Source organism: Populus euphratica, unplaced genomic scaffold, assembly GCF_000495115.2.
Source record: "Populus euphratica unplaced genomic scaffold, PopEup_1.0 scaffold114.1, whole genome shotgun sequence".
NCBI classification, from domain to species: Eukaryota; Viridiplantae; Streptophyta; class Magnoliopsida; order Malpighiales; family Salicaceae; genus Populus; species Populus euphratica.
In genome coordinates, this window is record NW_011499905.1 from 473,073 (window position 1) to 494,932 (window position 21,860).

Genomic DNA, 21,860 nt, shown 5'->3' on the forward strand with positions numbered 1-21,860 from the left:
CTTTTGTGTTATAAAAGTAATTACTCTTGTTTGATTGAAAGGTTTAGCTCTTGATCAACTTGAATCTACCAATGCATTGGTGGCTGATCAGAAACACAATAATGTTAAGTTCATTGAGTCAAATGAGGTACAAACATGTGATCTGAATACCTAATCCTTATAAAAAAAGATGTTTCTAAGTCGAGTGGTGGTGGTTGGAGCTTGTGAGGTGGTAAAAAATATCATGTTCATTCTTCTGAAAGTGGCAACTTGATCAACCTTCTCAACTGAAGGTTAGACGACATGTCAGTCATTTCTTTATTAAAGTCTAAGTGACACATCATTCATTTAAATCCTAAAGATTAAATGTTTTAAATCAGATTTTAGGAAAAAAAACACAATTTAGTCTGTCCTTTCAATTTAAGCATATAAGTCATTAATTGACTTGTAACTTCTCAATTTTGGTAATTACACCCTTTGGCTTCCAGATTATGCAATTCCATCCCTATTAACCATCAAACTTTTAATTTCTTTTAGGTATACCCCTAATTTGATTATTTTAGTCCCTGAACTCATGCACTTTATGTATTTTGGTCCTTGGTTTTAAAATTCTTCAATTTGACCCTCAATAAGCCTTCACTTTTTAAATTTATTTCAATTAAACTCTTAATTGCACCAATTTAGCCTTTTCAAGTTTTAATTATGTTCCTAATCTTTCTATCTTTACAAATTGATCCAAAATAGACCTTTAAACTTGTTTTTTTTCAATTGAGTCCTCAATTGAATGCATAAAACTTATTAGAAGTTAAATTAAGTCATTAAATTTAATTAATTTTTTTAATTTTGATCAAGTTGGATTTTAACTTCCATTTTCTTTCTATTCAGTCTTTCTTTTCAGCCCATCACATCAAAATATCTCATTCTAGATATTTTAGTTTATTGCAACTCAAAAATTTATCTTCTTCTAAATTGAAAATATTTTTGGATTTTATTTTTTATTTTTTTAATAAAAAAATATATTTTTTATAAAATAATTTTTTTGTGATTTAAAATTGAATTATGATAATAGAGAAGAAAGTTGATGACAGTGGTCAATGGTGTCAGTATTCTTGAATCAATGGTTTTGCAAATCATACCTTTATGGATAATTATGTGCTTTTAGGTTCCCTGTGCTATTTATCAAAAAAAAAAACAAAGGGTCGCTGTTCTAACTCGATACAAATAGTGATGGAAAAGTGAGAAATCTACTGATCCCAAGTGCACTTGATAGGACCAGACAAGAAGTACTAGTTCTATGTTGTTTTTCTTTTTTTTCTACAAACAGAAACAGTATACAAAGTTTCATACCATACATCCAGTTTATATGATATACACCATGCCAACCTCTACGAGAGCAGCATGGGGGATGTTCAACGCCACTGGAGGTTCTCGGCAATTTTTATCAAGAAAAACATAGGCCATAATCAGGAATTTTTTCAAAAAGTTTGAATCATGACGCACTGTTAAATGCGACTGGCCTAGGAAATATGCGGTGCCACTTTCCCTGGCATCAATCAACTCTTGTAGCTCATCCCTGACAGATACCCGCATTCTAGGACTACCTTCTGGCATTAGAAATCGAACCTTTTTTCTTCTGACCGGAGTTTTTCTTTCGATCAAATCTCCTGATGGACTTGTCAAAGTTTCATTGTTAGCTATATTTGTGGAGCCGGCAACTGAGGTGGTATCATGTATAGGAATCAGTGCATTTCTGTCCAACAATGGCTTACCAACAATCATCATTCTTCCTTCAGGAGAAGTCAGAGATTCACAATCACTTTCTTCTAAAGAAATGAATTCCCCGATTGAGCTAATAATCTGTTCCTCGAAATCATCTGTGTCTCTTATCTGATCACAGTACCCATACCTCACAATGCATCTGTAAATTCTGTAATCTTTGGTACCAACTCTGCCTACAAGATACCGCTCACTGGGAGGCACACAAGGGACTGGTTGGGGCTTGAAGGACACAAAGATCAGCACTTGATGAAATGCTGGAAGATTTGTGATGAAATGCGAGAAAAAAGCTGGGATTCCCGTCACCATATCAGTGTATATTAAACCAATTCCGGGTACTCTGGAAACCCCCAGGCCTGGGCTATAATCCGTAAGCCATTCTGTCGAAACCTTGTTTTGAAAATCAAACTCATATTTCTTCATGGTTCCATAATGCCAAGCAAGCATTATAGTGAAAGAAACTGCTGAAATAACAAATAGATACCAAGCTCCTTTGTGAAAACTCAGCACACATGCCGATACATACACAGCCTCAACAAAACCAAAGAACATCAAGAAGCACCCAGATACAAACAAACTCTTCTCCCAGTACAAAGCAATCACAAGTGACATCATACAAGTCGTTACTATCATCCCAAAAACTATTGCCATACCTGTATGGAGATTTAACCAGCATGCATTAGATTAGACCATCAAATAATTCGAAAAATCAGAGAAAACCTTAGCCAAGCACCTAATGTTCTATTAAGCATCTATTGTTTATGCTCCTAAATATGGCAATAATTTGCAAACTATTAATAGCTACTTTAAATGTTGTAACATACAGGAAAATGAATGCTTGACATCACTAGGAAATCTATAGCCCCACCCACTATCCTGTAATCAATTCATATTCTCCTTACCCTAATGTATTTCAAAAATTGTCAACTATAAGTTGGTTTCTTCACTGTGCTCCAAAAAATTCCTACAGAACATCATCATCTTATTGAAGGATCTTAGAACCTCGGAGCTTCGGAAAAAGGGAATGAAAAGAGTATTGACGGAAAATACCTGCAGCATTTGCAATCCTCGTAATGTCATGGAAACCAATGGTGACAGAGAGACTAAGGGCCATCAATAACCAGTTGACATCTGGAATATATACCTGCCCAAGTCGCTTATCTGATGTATGTATAACTTTTACTCTAGGGAAACAACGAAGTGCCAGGCACTGGTTTATTATGGAGAAGCTGGCTGTTATTGTTGCTTGGCTTCCCACAGCTGAAGCAATCAGAGATAGCAGTATGAAGACATGACGAAGATGATCTGTATTTGTAATGGTTTCCACGAATTAGAAACATAAATCCCAGGTGAAGCAGCCATCAAACCACATAAAACATCGGTGAAAAACTTACTAGGTACAGATTCACTTAGATGATTAAAATTTTCAGTGCCATTCCAGTGTTTAGAGATAAATGCAGCTTGACCAGCATAGCATAAAACTAGAACTGGATAAATCAAGCAGACAAATGTTATCTGCATCAGAGACACCAAACAAAAGTTATATTGTAATTTTGTACTGATTCCGTGTAATTGTGAAATCGCAACAAATATTGAGCTATTTTCAATACCTTGATTGATCTCTTGGAGAAATGACCTAGATCTGTAAACATTGTTTCTGATCCTGCAGGATAAATAGTCAGATGAAGAGGTTAACACAATTTGGCACTACCAAAAACAGCATGTTCAGAGACAAAAAAAAAAAAAAAAAAAAAAGCTTAGTATAGCATGAAGAACATGCTGGCTGACCTGCTATGCAAAGAAGAATGCTATTCAGTGACTTCCAACTGGCTTTATTGATTTTTCTTACAAATCTATACATGTAAGCTGGGGAGATTGCAGAGAAGATTTTAGGGTCCCATTGGAATACGTTATATATACCCAATCCACTGATAAACAGGAGCCATATAGTGACAATTGGGGCCAACACGAACCCAATTTTATGAGTTCCATAGTACTGTAGTATAAAAAGGCCTATTGTTATAACACATGCAGAGGGAACTGGTACATCTGAAAAAACCCATATCATGGAAGCCGGTCAGTAACTGAGATAGCAAAATCTTGGCAGATCCTAATGAATAAAGGGAGAACAAAAATCAAAATACTACGACTTCCATATAATCATCAAAAGTGATTTAAAATTCTAATCAGTTCAAGCTTCAGGTATTTGAAACTACTAATCTTGAAAGGGAAATATAAAGCATTATCATTAATATCATGTTATTAGAGAACATGTATCCTTTTGAGCTTGCATTAAAAGATACATATGGTTAAATAAAAGCATATCATTTAACATAAAGCTTCTAGCTTTACCAAGATATATATATATATATATATATATATATATGGCTATTGTTGTATACACCCATAGAAATGAAAATGTCACATTGCATGTGCGATTATGTCCAAAGGGACATGCTAATCATCCAGAACCACTTAAACAGTATCATGACACAAATAATGGAATATATTATTATTAATTTTTCTTTCATCAAAAGAAAATATTAATAATGTGCAATACCTGTAGAAGCAAAGTGAAAACAATTATAGATATCCTTCAGAGGCCAATCAAATTTCCAAATGCTGCAGATTAAACTAGCAAGTTTTCATCGGAAATGCACAAGGTAGCCGAAGAAGAAATTTTCATCCTATTCACCAAAACTATTTTCATGGAAAACCACTTACATTTTTTCAAATCATCTGATATGGTTTGTTCTGCATCTGTCAAGGAGGTATCTGAAGAGAAACAGAAGTTGCAAATTAAATTATGAAGGATATTGAGGCTATAATCAAAAATGAAAAGAACGTGTGTATACATTCTGAGAGCTAGCTCTTACATTTAATGTTTGATAATAAACGTTGAAGACCTGATGAAGCTGATAACACTGGGAAAGGGAACAACATTAGCATATAATAAGGGAGTACAGGAGATAACTAAGGTTCATCAAGCTATTAACTCTGAAAAATCAAAGTTGATCAAGATTTAAGAATGCCTAACCTGAAATAGATGGGGTGATCACCCCATCCCCAATTATCATGCAAGCACCAAATAATGCTGTGAATAGCATCAAATAATGACTACTTCTGTGGTTTCTAATGGCTTTTCTTGCTCTTGATTCAACTTTTCCCCTCAAAGTGCTTACTTCTTCATGTTGCATAATCTCTTTGGTGCCTCTATCATTTGGAAGCAGGCCCACTTTAGCATGCCTGCACAATAATGAGTACAGGGCAAAAACACCACCTGCGAGAATTTGTTGAGGTAAGTAACATTTCATGATAGGATCAATTTTTAAATGATCCAGAGTTTAACAGTTATCAGAGATCATTACCCTCTCCATTATCATCAGCCCTGAGTACAATGAAGGCGTACTTAAGTAAAGAAACAACAGTCAGAGTCCAGAAAATAAAAGAGAAGTATTCATATGCAGTCTCATTTGATTTGAAATCTGTCATTTGAATTGTCCCAAAAACATATAATGGAGCTGTGCTCAAGCGACCATACACAACTCCTAGAGTTTGAAATGACAGGATGAGTGAATGCCTCCAGGTTTCCTTCTGTAAAAATGAACATGTAAAAGGGTTAATGCAAACACAGTTTTAGATCAGTAAAATCGGTGTTACTTTTGGCCAGTCCTGCTATCCACTAATATGTTGGGATAAAACCTGTCAAGTGAGCATACGGTCCAATTTGGTGATGCAGTGTTTAGGTAATATATAGGTGAGGTTTTTATGAAGAAATGCTGGCCCAATAATGGATTCAGTCCACAAAGAAGAAAAAGGAAGATGGAATGTTAGGGACAAAACTTTATTAGAAAAGAGAATTCAGAGAGAAGGAATCACAAATGGCAAACGATCAATCCTATGCAGAAGTCCTTTTATAGCTAATTCAAAACATGTAGGCTTGCTAGCTGTATCTAAAGACTACTAACCAGCCATGTGAATCTTCCCACAAGTACTACTTTTCCTACTAACTAACTAATCTTCCTACCAATATGTACTGTAACAGCACCAATTGCCAGTGAACCTCCTTCTATTTTCTCCTCCAAGAAGCACAGTTCTCAGAACATCAATTAATTTTTCAAATGCGTTGGAGAGTATTCAAACAAGAGATGGCAGACCATATGCAACAAAGTTGCCACCGGCAGACCAAGCAAAATTTGCAGGGAGAGAAAAAATAACAATGTAGCTTCCAAGCCAACATAGCCCTCTTTGTAAATGTTAATAACCCAGTATAATATATGCAATGTACAAGGAACAGATAAAAAAAATTAACATCATTGTTCATGAAAATCAAAGCAATTTTAATGATAGATGAAATGAATTAAGCAGCCAATCTATAAAGACTAGATCTTTTATTTAAACAAACCACAACAAAAACCACTAAGAATTCCCATCAATCAAAAAGAAAATTGATATTACCACTATTAGTTGATCTATCCAGCTAGCAAATTCTCGAGAAACATAATGTGCAACAATTTACATCTCATCTCAATATCACACCAAAAAGTTTTGATCTTTTTTCTATAACTTTATAAATGCTTATATAGTGATATGCCCTTTCTCATCAGTCATCGCTACTCAAAATCAAACAAGATGGAACTTGAGTGGATCGATTGAAGCTGCTCTTGCAAACTCAAAAACAACAATCCCAACACAAATCCTTGGTTCCTAAACAACCCACAAAGTCCTGGCACAGCTCTATACACAAACATCAAAGACAACAGCTGAACAACTAGATTTAACCCCAAAACAAGAAAGAAATGAATGCATAGACACATGATGTGTACAAATTACAAGAACTGATTTAGCTTCAAACAGTTAGCGGGAAACTTATTACCTTAAGTTCATCAGAGTAAGTAGTGGGACTAAGTGAAGGATCCATTTTCAGAAAAAAGAAAATGGGCACTGAGAACTACAACTCAAAGAAAAAGATTTTCTGTGGTGCAGTAGTGGACGTAAGAACACAAAAGAAAAAAGACAGAGCTGGGAAAGTGGGACAATGAGAAGCGATCGAGTTAATGCACAATGTGAAAGACTGAACGTTACAAACTATGAAGTTGTTGTTATTTGTGCTGATTTGTAGCTTCTTTCTTGGACGAATGATTCTCTCAAGGAGTGTTTTCTTGGTTTGATTGCAAGGGGAGTCACCTTTTGGTTTCATCTTATAGCGTCTTGAATTTTAAATTTATAGGTAAGGTAGTAGAGACTAGAGAGGATGGACAGGTGTTGATGGGGATTGCTAGGATCTTGGAAATATATTTCTTACATAAGCAAACATTAATTATTAAAAAAATTAAATTAAACACAAGGAAACAGCTTTAAAATAAAAACATATTTTAAAATAAAAATAATTCAAAAATAATCGCTTTCAAGTAAAATTTTTAAAAGAGAAATTCAAAGATGCAATAGCTTGTAAATGGAATCTCGAACTTGGAAGTCTATTTCTGCTCTAAGAAAGTCCAATAGCTTGTGAAGTTTCTTTGATTTGATATATCAACTAACGAAAACAAATGGCTTTATAATTCTTCCTTACAATGTTGGAATAATGTAATAAAACAAAAGAGAAATTGGACACTGATCGATAACGTGATGGCCATACATCATGCCACTGCATTCTGGAACCGCTGCACATGTTCTGTGATCAATGCATCCTCACCGATTTCCGAAGCTCATGCTAAACATACTTTCATGCATAGTGTTAAAATTCAGTCTGGTCTTGAACTTGATTAACTAGTAGCTAGAATTGTGTTCGGTTTAAAAAGAAACAATTAGAGAGGTTAAAAACTCGGTTATCATAGTAAGCTAAGCTGATATGGTGATTTGATTAAAAACCTAGTTATAATTTATTAATTATTTATTATTTTAATTTATAAAAAAACATTGGAGCTCATCGGTGACTCAAACCTTAAATAGGTTAATTATTGGATCGGATTTAAAAACTATATTTTTATAATAGAAAAATAGTAAGCTTTGGGTAGGTCAACCACCGGGTCGAATTTAAAAACTATACTTTTATGGATAAAAAAATAATTTATTTTGTATCGTGATAGTGATTACTTTGAAATATATTGAAATAATATTTTTTTTATTTTAAAAATATTATTTTTAATATTATTATATTAAAACAATCTAAAAATAATAATTTAAAAAAATTAAAAATATATTTTTTAAAAAAAATATTTTTAAAATACAAAAATAATCATGAGATTTATAAGTTGCTAGAATTTGAATAGAGGAAGGATTTTGTTTTCTATTTCTGGTTTATGAAATTTTGTTTGTTTCTTAAAACTTAAGAAATCAATGGAGTTCAGATATGAAATGTTATTTGACATTTGTCTAAAAGAAATCAAACATAAAGATAACGTTTGATACACGAAATTGGATGGAAAAATGAGCCAGAAATTAAATTGTGATAATATTATTGTATTTATTTTATTTCAGGAATCCAATTTTTCCAAAAATCTCACTTTTCTTTAACTTTTTTAGTTTGCGAAAGTGATTATTTAGTTTAACATGAGGAATATAATATTTTTTCAAAAACTACAGAAAAAGTTTTAATTTGTAAGGAATATATTCTCATTAATTACCTATATTTCAAAAATATCATAAACTTAATTAATTTATTATTTCATAAGATCTTATTATAGAATGGAAACTTTTCAAAAAATCCTAGACTTAGTTTATTATTTCATAATGATTTAATATAAGATTGCACCTCTTCCAATCACCAGGCAAGTAAAATTTGGTATTGTAACGAATATGCCCTCATTGTTGATAATATATTTCGATATTATTCTAAACTAAATTTATTATTATACATGATATAATACAAAATAAAAATAACCAAAATCATAGAAAAAAGATGAAATGTTTTAGGAATATTAATCTTTTTAAAATAATTTTATAATATAATGGATCAAATCTATTTAGGGTTTAAATTATTCAATTTATGTGTAATATTATTTATTGATTTGTAATAAAGCAATCAATTATATGATGATAATAATAACAAAAAATAAAACTTCAATTTATTTTAAATAGATTTAGAATTTTTAAGAAAGTAATAAATACAAACATTCGATATTTTTTAGAGTTATTTTCACAACCAAAAAAATTAATTTACACTGATGAAATATTTTATCAATGTAAAAATTATATTTTCATCGGTGTAAATATCATTAATAGATTTACTAATGAAAACATATTATCAACGAGTGTCTCATCAGAGATTCAAATCCTTTAGTAATTCATTCATGATTTAAATACCAACAAATAGATTGACAAAATATTAGTGTTAGTAATAAAAAAAATAGGCACCAATTATTTTGCATTAGCCTATCCATTGGTAAATATTACCAATAGAGTACTTGCTTGGTAATATATTATATCTCACGATGGATTGACTATTAGACTTGCCTATAAATAAATAGAAAATATTTTATGTCAATGAATATCTTAATATATATTAAAATGATTCATAACTCTTTATAATTCTCCTAAGAAATAAGTTTATTGTACCGATAAAATCACTGACAGCATATATTTGTTTGTCGGTATTTGAGGGAAAAAAATTTTTGTTTAAGATACTATCACATAACTTCACATTAAACAATATTGAATAACTAAATTAAATTGAAATATATTTTCTATTATTAATTTTACTGTAAAAATCAATTACAAATATCTATACATATTAAAAAATAGTTAAAGTTGAAGGTAGAGATAGAGACGAAGAGAGAGGAAAATCTTATTGAGGTCTATATAGGGGAGGATAATGACTAGACAATGATATCATCATCTTCCTCCAATGCTTCATACTTTGTTCTTCATATTTTACCTTTATTTTAGCTCTTAGAGTACCAATTCATTCTTAAAGCAACTCTTTAATAGTTGATGATGGCTATCTCGGGCTGGATTTTAGGATGCCTGCAATACACTATAGCTCAACCTAATATCTTAGGCTATAGTCATAGAGATATCATAAACCCGATTTCTATTTTTGATTTATTGGTTGCTCCAACCATAACTTTGAATCGTATTTTGGATGGATTGAAGGGTCTTCTCCATGTTTAGCATGCATGTCAACGTAATATTATTCCTGGAAAAAAACAGGTGAAAGATGTTGACAAAAACATATTAGTCCAAAAGATATACAAAAGATTTCAAAGTTTAACACATGTCACACTCAGCTCTTTATAAACTATAGCACCATTTTTTTTATATCCTCCCTTTATATATGTGTTTCAAAATAAAACTCCATTGAACTCGCGTCTAAGTTACGTGGCCTAGAAAATAAATTATTATTTAATTTTAAATAATAATCATAATCACTAATATTTAAAAAGAATACTTTAAATTAAAATATAGTCATAGTGCTTTGCATGGTTAATAAAAGAAAGTGACCTACTAGTATGCTTAGTAATGGAATTGCGAGTCTTCTTGTTTATGTTCAAGGGCCCACTTTGTGCCATCTCCTAAAACTTTTAACATCAATAACTTTAAATATCTCTTCTAATTACTCTCCGTGATGTGGCGAGGTCTAAAATTCTTTTACCCCTTAAAGTCATCTGACTCGACTCTATGCTTAGCATAGATGTGTGTGTGTGTGTGTGTGTTATATACTAGAAATCATGTAACCTAGTCCATAAGTTCGTTAAACTTAAAAGATATGATGATAAAAAGATTACAATTTTACAAAAAATGAAAAAAAAAACCTGATATGTTAAAACTTACCTAATTTCATTTTGATTTTTCTAAATTTGTCTAGTAAGCTTCCCATAAAATTTATTATTGTGATTTTGACACCATTTTTAGTGTATTTTTAATACGTGAAATTTTTTTATGTATAAATTTCTAGTACACCTAGTGGGACACCCTTTTCCTCTCATCTCTCGAGTCAATAAAAATGTTATCCAAACAAAAAACATGGAGCATGTAAATATCCAATCAATTCTTAAGGTGCTGAAGTGGATACTTTGCCATCCACTCGTTTAAGGACTTAGTTTGAAAAGTCCAAATTGATCTCTCCACTGAGAAAATTCTTCAAAAGAGGGGAAAAAAAAATGCAATTTCCTTAAAATATGAGTTTACAAACTCTTCCTTTTCAAATCTACAAGAAGGAATTGAGATTATATCATATAACTCAAATTCAAGCATGCAATTGAAGTCTAGATCTCATTATTTAACTTTTTCCAAACAAAGATAGGGAGATTACTCATCCTCATCTGACCTTGATTCTTAAATATTAGTTATAGTCACTAAGGCATCACTTTTTAAGGATCGTGTTCATCAAATATCTATTGAAATGGAAAAGCTGAAAAAATTCATCTAGGAAATGGATGATCAAATCATTATGTTGATAGATCAACTAGAAAAGCAATTTATACCTACTAAAAACACCAAAAGGGTAAAAAATCTATCTATTAATAATGTCATCAAGATCATTCAAAAAGCCAAGATACTTTGAGGAGCAGCGCAAAATACCTTTAAAAACATTATTGGATCATTAGTAGGCTCATATATTGTCCAACAACTACAACATATGATTGTGGATACTATTCATACTCAATATAAAAGTATTCCTTGATCTTCTCTTGTGCATATCAAGCCATTTACTAAACATATCAATGAAAAAAGGATCTCACCAAACTATCAACCTTCTAAATTCTAGCAATTTAAAGGTAAAAGTAATTTAAAGTAACATATTACTTATTTTATTGAGACTTCTAACAATTCAAGAACCTACGAATACTTGATGGTGAAACAATTCGTTCGGTCCTTAAAAGAAGTATCTTTTGACTAGTACATTGAAATCCATACTAGAAAGATAAATAGTTAGGACCATTTAGAGTGAGAGTTCCTAGCTTGCTTCTACAGCACTCAATGAACTATAAACTTGTCAAAACTTGCATCATTAAGAAAAGAAAAGAAGAGCAAGTCTTGGATTGTATTGAAAGATGGGGGAACTTAGTCCTTAGTTGTAAGGAAAAGATGAGTGAATCCTCTTTCATAGACATATGTATCTAGGGAATGCAGTGAGAATTGCTATATAGTCTTAAAGGGAACATGTCATTCATTTTTGAATAGCTCACTACAAGAGCCCATGAATTCAAAATCCAAATAGCAAGGCATAAAAGCTATTTCCTAAGTGATCCTTATAAGAGGAAGGAAGCAAACAAAGAATTCAAGAAATATGTAAAGCCTACAAAATTAAAAGAAGTTATGGTTATCTCCCCGATACCTATAAAGTTTTCTATCCAATAAGCCAAACCAAAATAAAAGATTGAAGAAAAATTCTAGAAAAACCAAACCCAAGAAAGAAAGATGTTCACTTTGAAGCAATTACAAGAAAAACAATACCTTTCTTTTATTCCAAGGTCTTTGGTATTCTAAATCAACTTCTAGAACCAAGTTTGATTAAACTTCTTATACATAAATGGTCTGAGAAAATTAATATAGTTGATCATCCAAAGTACTACAAGTATCACTGGATAGTTAGTTATCTTGTTGAGAAATGTTTTGTTTTCAAATATCTAATAGTTTATTTAGAGAATGAAGGAAAAATCCAACTTGAAAAAGAAAAAAAAAACCACAAGTACAAAAAATAACAATGATTTCCTTTGGATCTTTCGATTATATTCCTCTCCTAAGCTTATTTTGTAAAATGAAAGTTATTTTTTATGTTAATGATTCATCTAATCATTTATCACAAGAAGTACTTCATGTTCAAATTGAAGTTGATTTGACAAATAAATAGTTTAGGCATATCCAAGAACACTATGAATTGATAACATAAGATCTTGAGGATCTACAGTCATCCTTAAAATCTAAAAATGATTGGAGATGGATGGTCTTCTTTTATTTCTAAAAAGAACAAATATAAAAGATATGTTTTTCCAAATATTATTGGAAAAAAGTCTCATGAAAGTGAAACTAACTAGATGGGGATCCTCTAATGACATGGTTTATACACGAGAATGATGATAAAGGATGGATCATGGTAAAACAAATCAAAAAAATATGATTTAAGCCATCTAAATTTACTAATTCCTAAGGTAGCCCCACCTAGAATGATGATAAAAAAAAGGTGAGGCAGTCAAGACTAAGATATAGATGAATCCTAAAAAGAGAAAGCTCATCAATGTCTCATTCAAGAAAAGAGAAGTTGGGTAATGCAACAAGAAAGTTTATCACCTTTAGAGATCATTTTCTAAAAAAAACTCTTTTGACATGAAATTGTCATAATCAATGTTATAACTACTAGGCAAGAAGAAAAACTATTAGTTATAGAAGAGTTTTCTCTAAATATGAGTCAATCCTTAAAAAAAAAAATTCAAGTCTATAAAAGATTTTGGTCCAAAACAATGAAAAGTTAGATTGTGAAGGCATTTTTTACATAGATGCAAGCAACAACTATGAAGCTTATTCTCAAGAAGGGAGATGAGCTAATACAAAATCTCAAATCTATTTTATTAGACTTGCATACATGTTGTTCTATGTAATGATGTTAGTGAATGAGTTGATAAATAAAAATAACTATGGTGCAATTGTTTCCATATGTCGCAGGTCATTGCAGGGTGTAAGCTGCTATTTCTATAACTATTTCTGTGAAAAATGAGCACAACTTCTTTTGACTTAATCTACATTGATACATAGGGACCTTCTCCCACTCCTAGCCTTAATGCTCACAGATGTTATACATCTTTGTTGATCATTTTACTAAATATATGTTACTCTTTCCATTGGATCAAAAGTCAAATGTCAAAACAATATTTCATAATTTTTAGAAAATGATTGAAAATTGGTTTGTTGCAAAAATTAAAGGAGTATATTTTAACAATGGTAGTGAATTTATTGTGCTTTGGTCTTTCTTCATTGATTATAGTATTAGTCACTATACTACATCACCTTATACACCCCTAACAAAATAGAGTGTCTAAGCATCGTCATCAACATGATCTGGAAATAGATCAAACTATTATAAGTCATGATTTTTTCCCTTCAGGATTTTGAACTATGCCTCTACGATGGCTACTTATTTAATAAATAGACTTATATCACCTGTCCTTCAATATAAGTCTCCTTTTTAGGTCCTCTTTCAGTCGCAGCCATGGTATGAAAAACTATACTTTTCAGGCTACATATGCTTTCCCCCTTGATAAAACTATATAACAACAATAAACTTTAATTTAAATCTATTCTTTATATTTTTGTTGGTTACTTTACCAATTAAAGAGCATATATGTGTCTTTATATTTCATGTCAGCGTCTCTATATTTTTAGGAATGTTAACTTTGATAATTTATCTATCCATTCCAACAAATCATGTAAGAGTCCTCCCCAAACTCTTTAATTCAGACTTTTTGTCCTAGTCCATTGCTGCAAGTTATTCCCAAAAACTATCTAACATTCACATGGCCTTAAAATACTCTTCACACTGCTACTCTCACTCTTAGTGAAGATCGATCTTTTACTTATACTCTAGGTGCTCTCCCATTACAATCACACTAGGTAACAACTCCTCCCTCAGAACCTGAAACCTAACCAGCAAACTCCATTCCAACACCTTAACTAGCTCCGCCCAAAACCATTATCACATGATCCATGCATAATCTTTTCAAGCCAAAAAAAAAATTACAATACCATAAAATACCCTTTACCTGAACCACCAGAGTCATCCTCCATCACTCAAGTACTTAAAGATCCTTGATGGCACAAAGCCATGTCAAAAGAGGTCACAACCCTACGTAATCATGGGATATGGAAGCTTATTCCACCAGCTCTAGGGCAAAACCTTAGAGGCTGTAAATTTATGTTTCAAAATAAATGAAATCTAGATGGTTCCCTTAGTTGATATAAAGCTCGTTTTGTCGCAAAAGGATTTCATCAATGTTTAGGAATTGATTATTCTTAAATATTCAATTTAGTGGTAAAACCATCCACGATCAAACTCATTTTAACCATTGTGGTTATGCATGGCTGGTTTCTTCATCAACTCGACATCAATAATATGTTCCTACATAGAACACTTGAGGGAACAATATCATGCATCAACCCCAAGATTTGTGGATCCTGTTAAACTATAGCATGTTTACAGACTAAACAAAAGTACTATTACTTTAATCAGGCGCTAAGGCAATGGTACAAGGCTCTACAAGATGCACTATTTAACTTTGGTTTTATTCACTCCGCAACTCATAACTCATTGTTTATTTATAAATCTAGTGATATATTATGATATTGCCTAGTGTATATTGATGATATAATTGTTATAAGGAACTCAGATAGCTTTATCAACGACATTATCCAACAACTTGGATCCACATTCCTAATAAAAAAACATAGGATCTCTATATTTTTTTTCTTATAAAAAAAGTAATCCCAACACCACAAGGTTTGTTCTTATCACAACACAAATATATTAGGGAGTTGTTTTCGTGAACTTCTATAAACAATGTTAAAGAGATAGTCAACCTCATATTCATTATGGCCAAGCTTCACATTCGTGATAATTCCACTCCTATTGATAACACTACATATAAAAAAAAACCATTGGCACACTTCAATATCTAGGTTACACCCATCCTGACATTGCCTTTATAGTCATCAAACTATCTCAGTTTATGCAACAGCCAACCATAATTTATTGGGATTAAGGCATTTCAAGCACACAATTTTTCGTGCTATTTTGTTGTTAAAGCATGATTAGTTCCACCTCAAAACTTACAATAATGTAGATTAGGGATCCAATTCAAACATTCAAGTCTTCACGACTACCTTCATCACTTTCCTTAATCCTAATCTCATTTCATTGTCTACTCACAAGCAAAGGGCAGTAGCAAGATCATCTACAGAAGTTGAATTCTGCGTAGTAACTACTGCAACTTCAGAGACCATATATGTAAACTCCTAGTTATAATTTTTATAGGTTATTAAAATATAAGAAATCTAACCAATAGTAAAATGGATTAAATTAAATTTAAAAAACCTAAATCAAGATAAAAATGGTGAAATTAATAAAATAAAAAGTGAATATAATATTAAATTGTTAGAAAGAAAAATTTATAGCGACAAAATTTATCAATATACAAATATAGAAGGTTAGGGGTTTATGTATAAATGATAAAAAAAAAGGGATAAAAGTGCAATTAACAAGAACATGGCACTATAAATACCATTTTATTTTCTCTTTTGTGGTAACTTGCAAGAGCAAAAGAGGGGGTTAGGGTTCTTTGACCTATTCTTCTCATTCATTAATGAAATCTACACCAAAATGTTAACCTATGATGGTTAAAAAAAGTCAATAAGTGATAAAAAAAAAAAAAGGATATTTGGTGATATAGAGAATTTAGAGAAAGGCTAGAGAGAAGACATGTTAATGACAGAAAATTCGACAGCTATAATCCCACTTTCCACGATTGGATCCAAACAATATTTGAATGTGTTGTTCTCCTCCATGTCTTATACATTTTCACTGGAAAGATCTTCTATATCAATCCTTGTTTGAAAGATATCACAAGAGGAAATGTTTTGGGAAAATATACTTCTGGATAGTCTTAGTTGCTGACTGTTTTCTCCACCATCCAACATTGGATCAGGTTATAATGTGGATATGTTGTTTATCCTGATGTTATCTAGATTCAAAATTGTGGAGATCAGAATCAAACACTCTGAACATAAGTTATGCTTCTTGCTAGTAGATCTGCAAGTTTTAGGTCAATTTGGTTAAACCTAATGTTTTGAACATTTCACCATTAGATGGAGTTGATATTTGAATATGTTATACTTATAATAATGAATTACAATTTAACTATATGGAATCTTTGGAATATTATTCATTTGTTATTTATGGTTGATTGAAATTATTGCCAAAATTATTTTTTTATGAATTGAAACAACCCTAAAATTAAAAGGAAATGGAGCAATAAAAAAACTTAATCTTTAGGAGACTTTGGGGCTACTATGATAGCCCTAAAAGTCTATGTTTAGGTCAAGTTAAATACCTTTTCAAAATTAAAAAAAAAAAACAGGGGCTAGAGTGACAGCCTTAAGTATAGAGTTGTTAGGGATTAAAAGTGTCTCCAATAAGCTAAAGCAAAATTGTTGTGACAACATTACTAATAGGTGTTATGGGGATGATTTGGACAAACCTAAGAACAAAAAATTATAGGAAATTAGAGTCTCGTATAAAGTGATTAAGGTGAAGTAATTTCGGATTAAGAAATTAGCCTGGAAAAGTCTGCATGATTTGGGTTAATAGGAGACTATGTGAATGTGAAAGAATGATCTAATTTAGATATGAAAATCTTGCTTGAAATCATATAATGATGCTTGCTAGTTGATAAGAAAACATTGAAAAATAGAATGAATAATATTAAATGATGGTCTTGTGTGGAGCAAGAGAAGCATCGATCGTGGGACCTCAAGCTAGCAGAATGGAACTATTAAAAGGAACTGGTAGTTGTTTACCACCTCATCTCTTTATATTTTAAAGAGTTTAATATATTCTAAAATTTTATTTGTTTATATTGTATATTGATTTATGATAATAAAGGATGATAAATTTGAGAATAGTAACAAGATTAAACATGACGGCTGGTGTTATGACTATTGCCTGGAAAAAAATTATATAAGGTTATTGTGCTTGTTATCCTAATTTCTAAAGACAACTGGAATTGATATAAAAAGCTGACCATATGAGTGGGGGCAAGGAAAGGTAGCCGGTCATATGAAGAGCAAAGAGGAAAAAGGAGAAATTATGGTTTTCCTTAATGAATTTATTATAATAGATTTTTTTTTATGAATATATGTGTGAATTGAATAAAATTAGCATGAAAGGAATAAGGAAACTCTTGATTCCTTGAGGCCATGTTTTTGGTCAATTCTGCATCAAAGGAAGAGGATGTTTAATTTGACATATTTAGTTTGATGACATGTGTTTAATTGTATCAAAATAAGAAAAAAATGCTTGTTGAAATGTCAAGGATTATGTTTTTGGTCAATTATGCATCAAAGGAAGAGGATGTTTAATTTGACATATTTAGCTTAATGACATGTGTTTAATTATATCAAAATGAAAAAAAAATGCTTGTTGAAATGTCAAGGTTATGTTTAGAAGAATATTATTCAGAAAGTTAGTAAAATCGATAAAAATATTTTATTTTGACATTAAGAAGGAAGATTGAAATAAATGGGATAAATTGGTTCTTAAAAAATTATTTTTGACATTCTTATATGGTATGTGATACGGCTAGGGGTTGAGATAAAAGAGGAAAAGTTGAATTGTGGATATTATTTGTAAATTGAAAGGTTGATGAATCTGGACAGGTTCATCTCCTGACTTTTGGAGAAAATTTGAGTAGTAGAATGAGGGAGTTAGGATGAGGTTCCTCTATAGTAATTTTAGTTTTGGATGTTAACTAACTAAAAAAACTAAGCTTACTCAATTTGAAGCTATATAACTCCAATTATGGGTCACCAACCGAGACTGGATCATGACAGATCCTATAGGACAATAGGTCTGATTTGTTGATGAATAATTTTGATTGTCTTAGGAGTAGAATTATGTTCTCCTCCTTTTAGTGGACTTGTATCCTCGTGTATTAGCTTTCCAACGAAACCAACCTCACTTAAAATAGAGTCCTATAACTCTGGATATAGTCAAAAATTTAAGGAGAAGCTGGAATATGACTTTTGCTAGTAGATTCAGGAAGTCGCTAAAACGACTATTTAGATGTGTTAAAGGGTAAAATTTAAATCATTTCCTTTTGGTGAATATGTGATTTTGCATCTTAGCTTCCAAAAGAAACAAGCCATGTTTGAAATGAAACTTTGTAATAATAACTATGGTTGGAAAAAAAATAACAATATTAATAGGTGAAATTGGCATGGACTAGCATATATTTAGTGTATGTTAGAATCCCGAGTAAGGGGATTACCATGCTTTGATGCCTATGAGGTTTGGACTCATATATATTTAGTGTATATTAGGATCTTGGGTAAGGGGATCACCATGTATCGACTAGCATACATATAGTGTATGTTAGGATCTCGGGTAAGGGGATTGTTATGCATCGACACCTATAAGGTGATGATAATATCGGTGAAATTGGTATTGGCAATGTGTTAGGCAAAAATAGTTGTGGTTGATCTTATGAAAACTTGAATAAAAATTAAAAATGAAAAATGAAATGGTTTTAGTAGTTGAATGAGAAAAAGTTCCAATGAAAACAAAAAGGAAGAAATGAATAAAATATGAATAATGTTTGCCTTTTAAAAGTGTTAGATATTTATGTTACTATGCTTATTGTGATATTCATGTTTCAATGATATATATTTTGTTTCAGGACTATCGCATACATGATAGGTGTAACTTTTGTTCACTTTTTGTTATCTACTTCTAGGGAATATATCCTTGTATTTTGAAATATTAAAATATTTATATAACTTATTTTGTATAACTGATATTTAAACTTGATTTCTTGCTAAAATAGCAGCTTTCCTTACATGCCCCCTGAAAGATAGAGGTGCCATCGGCAACACTAATCTTGCGTCTCAGTAAATGGAATTATTATTACGGTGGGGATTTGGTTAGGAGATTAACCAGTTGATCAATGATATGAATGTGATGTAGAGAAATTGTACCCTTTTTGACAAGATCCTGAACAAAGAGGAGATTAATTTCAATGTGCTCCGTTTGCTTGTGTTGTACAGGGTTTAAACTAAAATAATTGGGAAATCTGTACAACTAGAATACATATGTATAGCTTAAGTTTAATAGCAAATGAAGCTCCTCATCCCGAGATAGACACACACACACAATACGGTCTCTTCAAATTAATAAAAATAGAGTGTTTTTTAAACACTGTATATGTACATTGATGGGTATATATAAAAAAAGTGTCATTGTTATACAAAGAGATAAACTTTTTTTTTTGTGAAGAAATTATACGCTCTTTTAATCCTATCATAATTTCAAGGTAGAAGAAATAAATTTACTTGTTGTTACCAAAATAGTAAAAGTAAATTAATCTTGAGAGGATATTTATAGAATCTAAAATTTCAATAATCCTGATGTATGATCCAAAAAATTCTATGATTAAATAAATTAAATTTATTAGATTTGAATTCAAATTAAATTAAAAACTCAATTCAAATATATTTCATGGTTCTTACTTTAATATCCTTATAACTAAAGGTATTTTAAGTAATCTTCACATCAATTTTTCTAAAATATTCTATAAATAAATCACATTTGAGATAAATTGTATTTGATCTGTCTATAAATAGACAATAAAACAACCGTAAAAGACAAGCAGAGAAGAAACATGAATAAAAGAAAAAAAAAGACTAATGACCAAGTACAAATACTTAGAAGTTCTCTCAAATAAATTTAAGTCCATTAAAAACACAAAGGATCAAAGTCTTTCTTCATCAAATCAAATCAAGAAAATAAAGGATCAATGTATTTTTCTTAATCAAATCGAGTTAAGATCTCACATGGTTAAAGCTTTTCAGTTAATGTAAATACTTTATTATTTTCATCAAATCAAGTTAAAGAATTCATATAAATAAATTTTTCAAACTCATGTGAATACTTTTTATCTTCATCAAAACAAGTTAAGATCTCACAAAGTTAAAATTTTTGAACTTATTTTAATAATTTTTATTTTTATCAAATCAAATCAAATTATAATATCATGTAATTAAAACTTTCAAACTCATGAAAAAAAATTTATATCCAAAAAAATATTTAAATCTCATAATTAACCATAGGATTTGTCTACGCAAAGAGATTAAGAGAGTTTCAACTTTTTCCAGCAATCGAATTTATTATTGTTAATTTTAATATTATTTTTAATACTAGAAATTTTATGTTTACATGTTGAACTAAAGCTATTAGGCTTCACTGCCTTGTTCTTAGCTTGCAAATATGAAGAGGATACACCCCTTGAGGTTCGTATACCCATGGCATGTTTTGTTTTGTTGTTTCTTAAGAAGACAAGTCAGGTTCTGAGGCTAACGATGGAATTCATTTGCCGGTCGGTAGTGATATTTGGACAGCATGGAGGAAGTTGCGGCTATATGACTGGACAAGCTAGAACGGAATTTGACAATCACAACATCTTGTCATTTCATCCACCACTACCTCAAAGCTTGTACTAAAGCTGACGCAAAGGTATCATGTGATTTAATCTTATTCAAGCTATGTTATTACAATGTTGTCAAACCTAAATGAATGATCTATCACTGTTTACTTTTCTGCATTAACAGATGAAAAACATGGTGTGTTTTCTCATTGAACTTGCCCTAATGCATCATGACACTATCAAGCACTCTACATCAATGGTTGCTGCCTCAACAGTTTATGTTGCACTCGGGACCTTACACCGGAAGCCTGATTGGAGCAAAACTTGGAACTTTACACAGGCTATTCAAAGGAACAGCTAAGGTGTGTAGAGGGCTAAGCAACGTTTTCTTTCTGTGAACAATTGATGGGTGATAAAAAAAATCTGTCTTCCATTCCTCTGACAGCGATTGTGTTTGGCTAGTTGAGAAACTGCATAAGATGCCATGGAAAGACAAGCTGAAGGTAATTCATGGGAAGTATTCGGTTCCCACTGGAGATAAAGAGTTTCCTCGCTTCTTCCTGTTGGTTCTGGTTACCAGCTTTTTCATTTCAAATGGGATTTATGCCCAAGGAAATAGTAGCGGTAACAAAATCTAAATTTCTTTCTCATTTTTAAGTTATCTCTGTCTTTTTGGACCTCAGATGTATGGTGAAGAACATATTTCCTCGTTTTAGTAAGGCTAGAGTTCTTGAGAAAATTACTTTCCATTTCTTGACAGGAAGTAGAATTTGAAGATTAACCCCAACAATTTATGCGTAAATTGCCGTTCTTATGTATAGTGCAGCACTTTCACTTGTCACTATCAACATAAATAATGAATTATTCAAGATTTGAATCCCAAACAGAACAGAACAGAACCAAGCCATCAGCTGAATCTCAGGCATTGTTTTTGGGATCAAAACATTGAGAAGAAGAAGGCAGAGAAAGAAACGAAGA

General features: G+C 31.3%; 1 protein-coding gene across 1 annotated transcript; it reads right to left on the reverse strand.

Annotated features, from left to right (window-relative positions):
* Window positions 1–1,206: 1,206 nt before the first annotated feature.
* Window positions 1,207–6,940, reverse strand: LOC105133311 (potassium transporter 25-like). The gene is made up of 10 exons (XM_011037251.1): window positions 6,632–6,940; window positions 5,124–5,349; window positions 4,793–5,035; window positions 4,632–4,679; window positions 4,480–4,530; window positions 3,544–3,804; window positions 3,366–3,418; window positions 3,150–3,270; window positions 2,806–3,060; window positions 1,207–2,408 (listed from the first exon to the last, which is right to left on the reverse strand). The coding sequence occupies exons 1-10, from the start codon at window positions 6,674–6,676 to the stop codon at window positions 1,339–1,341; spliced, it is 2,373 nt and encodes a 790-aa protein (XP_011035553.1). The 5' UTR covers window positions 6,677–6,940; the 3' UTR covers window positions 1,207–1,338.
* Window positions 6,941–21,860: the final 14,920 nt, after the last annotated feature.

Excerpts from the sequence above, each read along its gene's own strand:
- LOC105133311 (XM_011037251.1), bottom strand. The coding sequence starts at position 6,676 with ATGGATCCTTCACTTAGTCCCACTACTTACTCTGATGAACTTAAG. Across the intron at positions 4,680-4,792 it reads GATCACCCCATCTATTTCAG|TGTTATCAGCTTCATCAGGT; the intron begins GTTAGGCATTCT and ends TCCCTTTCCCAG. Across the intron at positions 3,271-3,365 it reads TCTCCAAGAGATCAATCAAG|ATAACATTTGTCTGCTTGAT; the intron begins GTATTGAAAATA and ends TCTCTGATGCAG.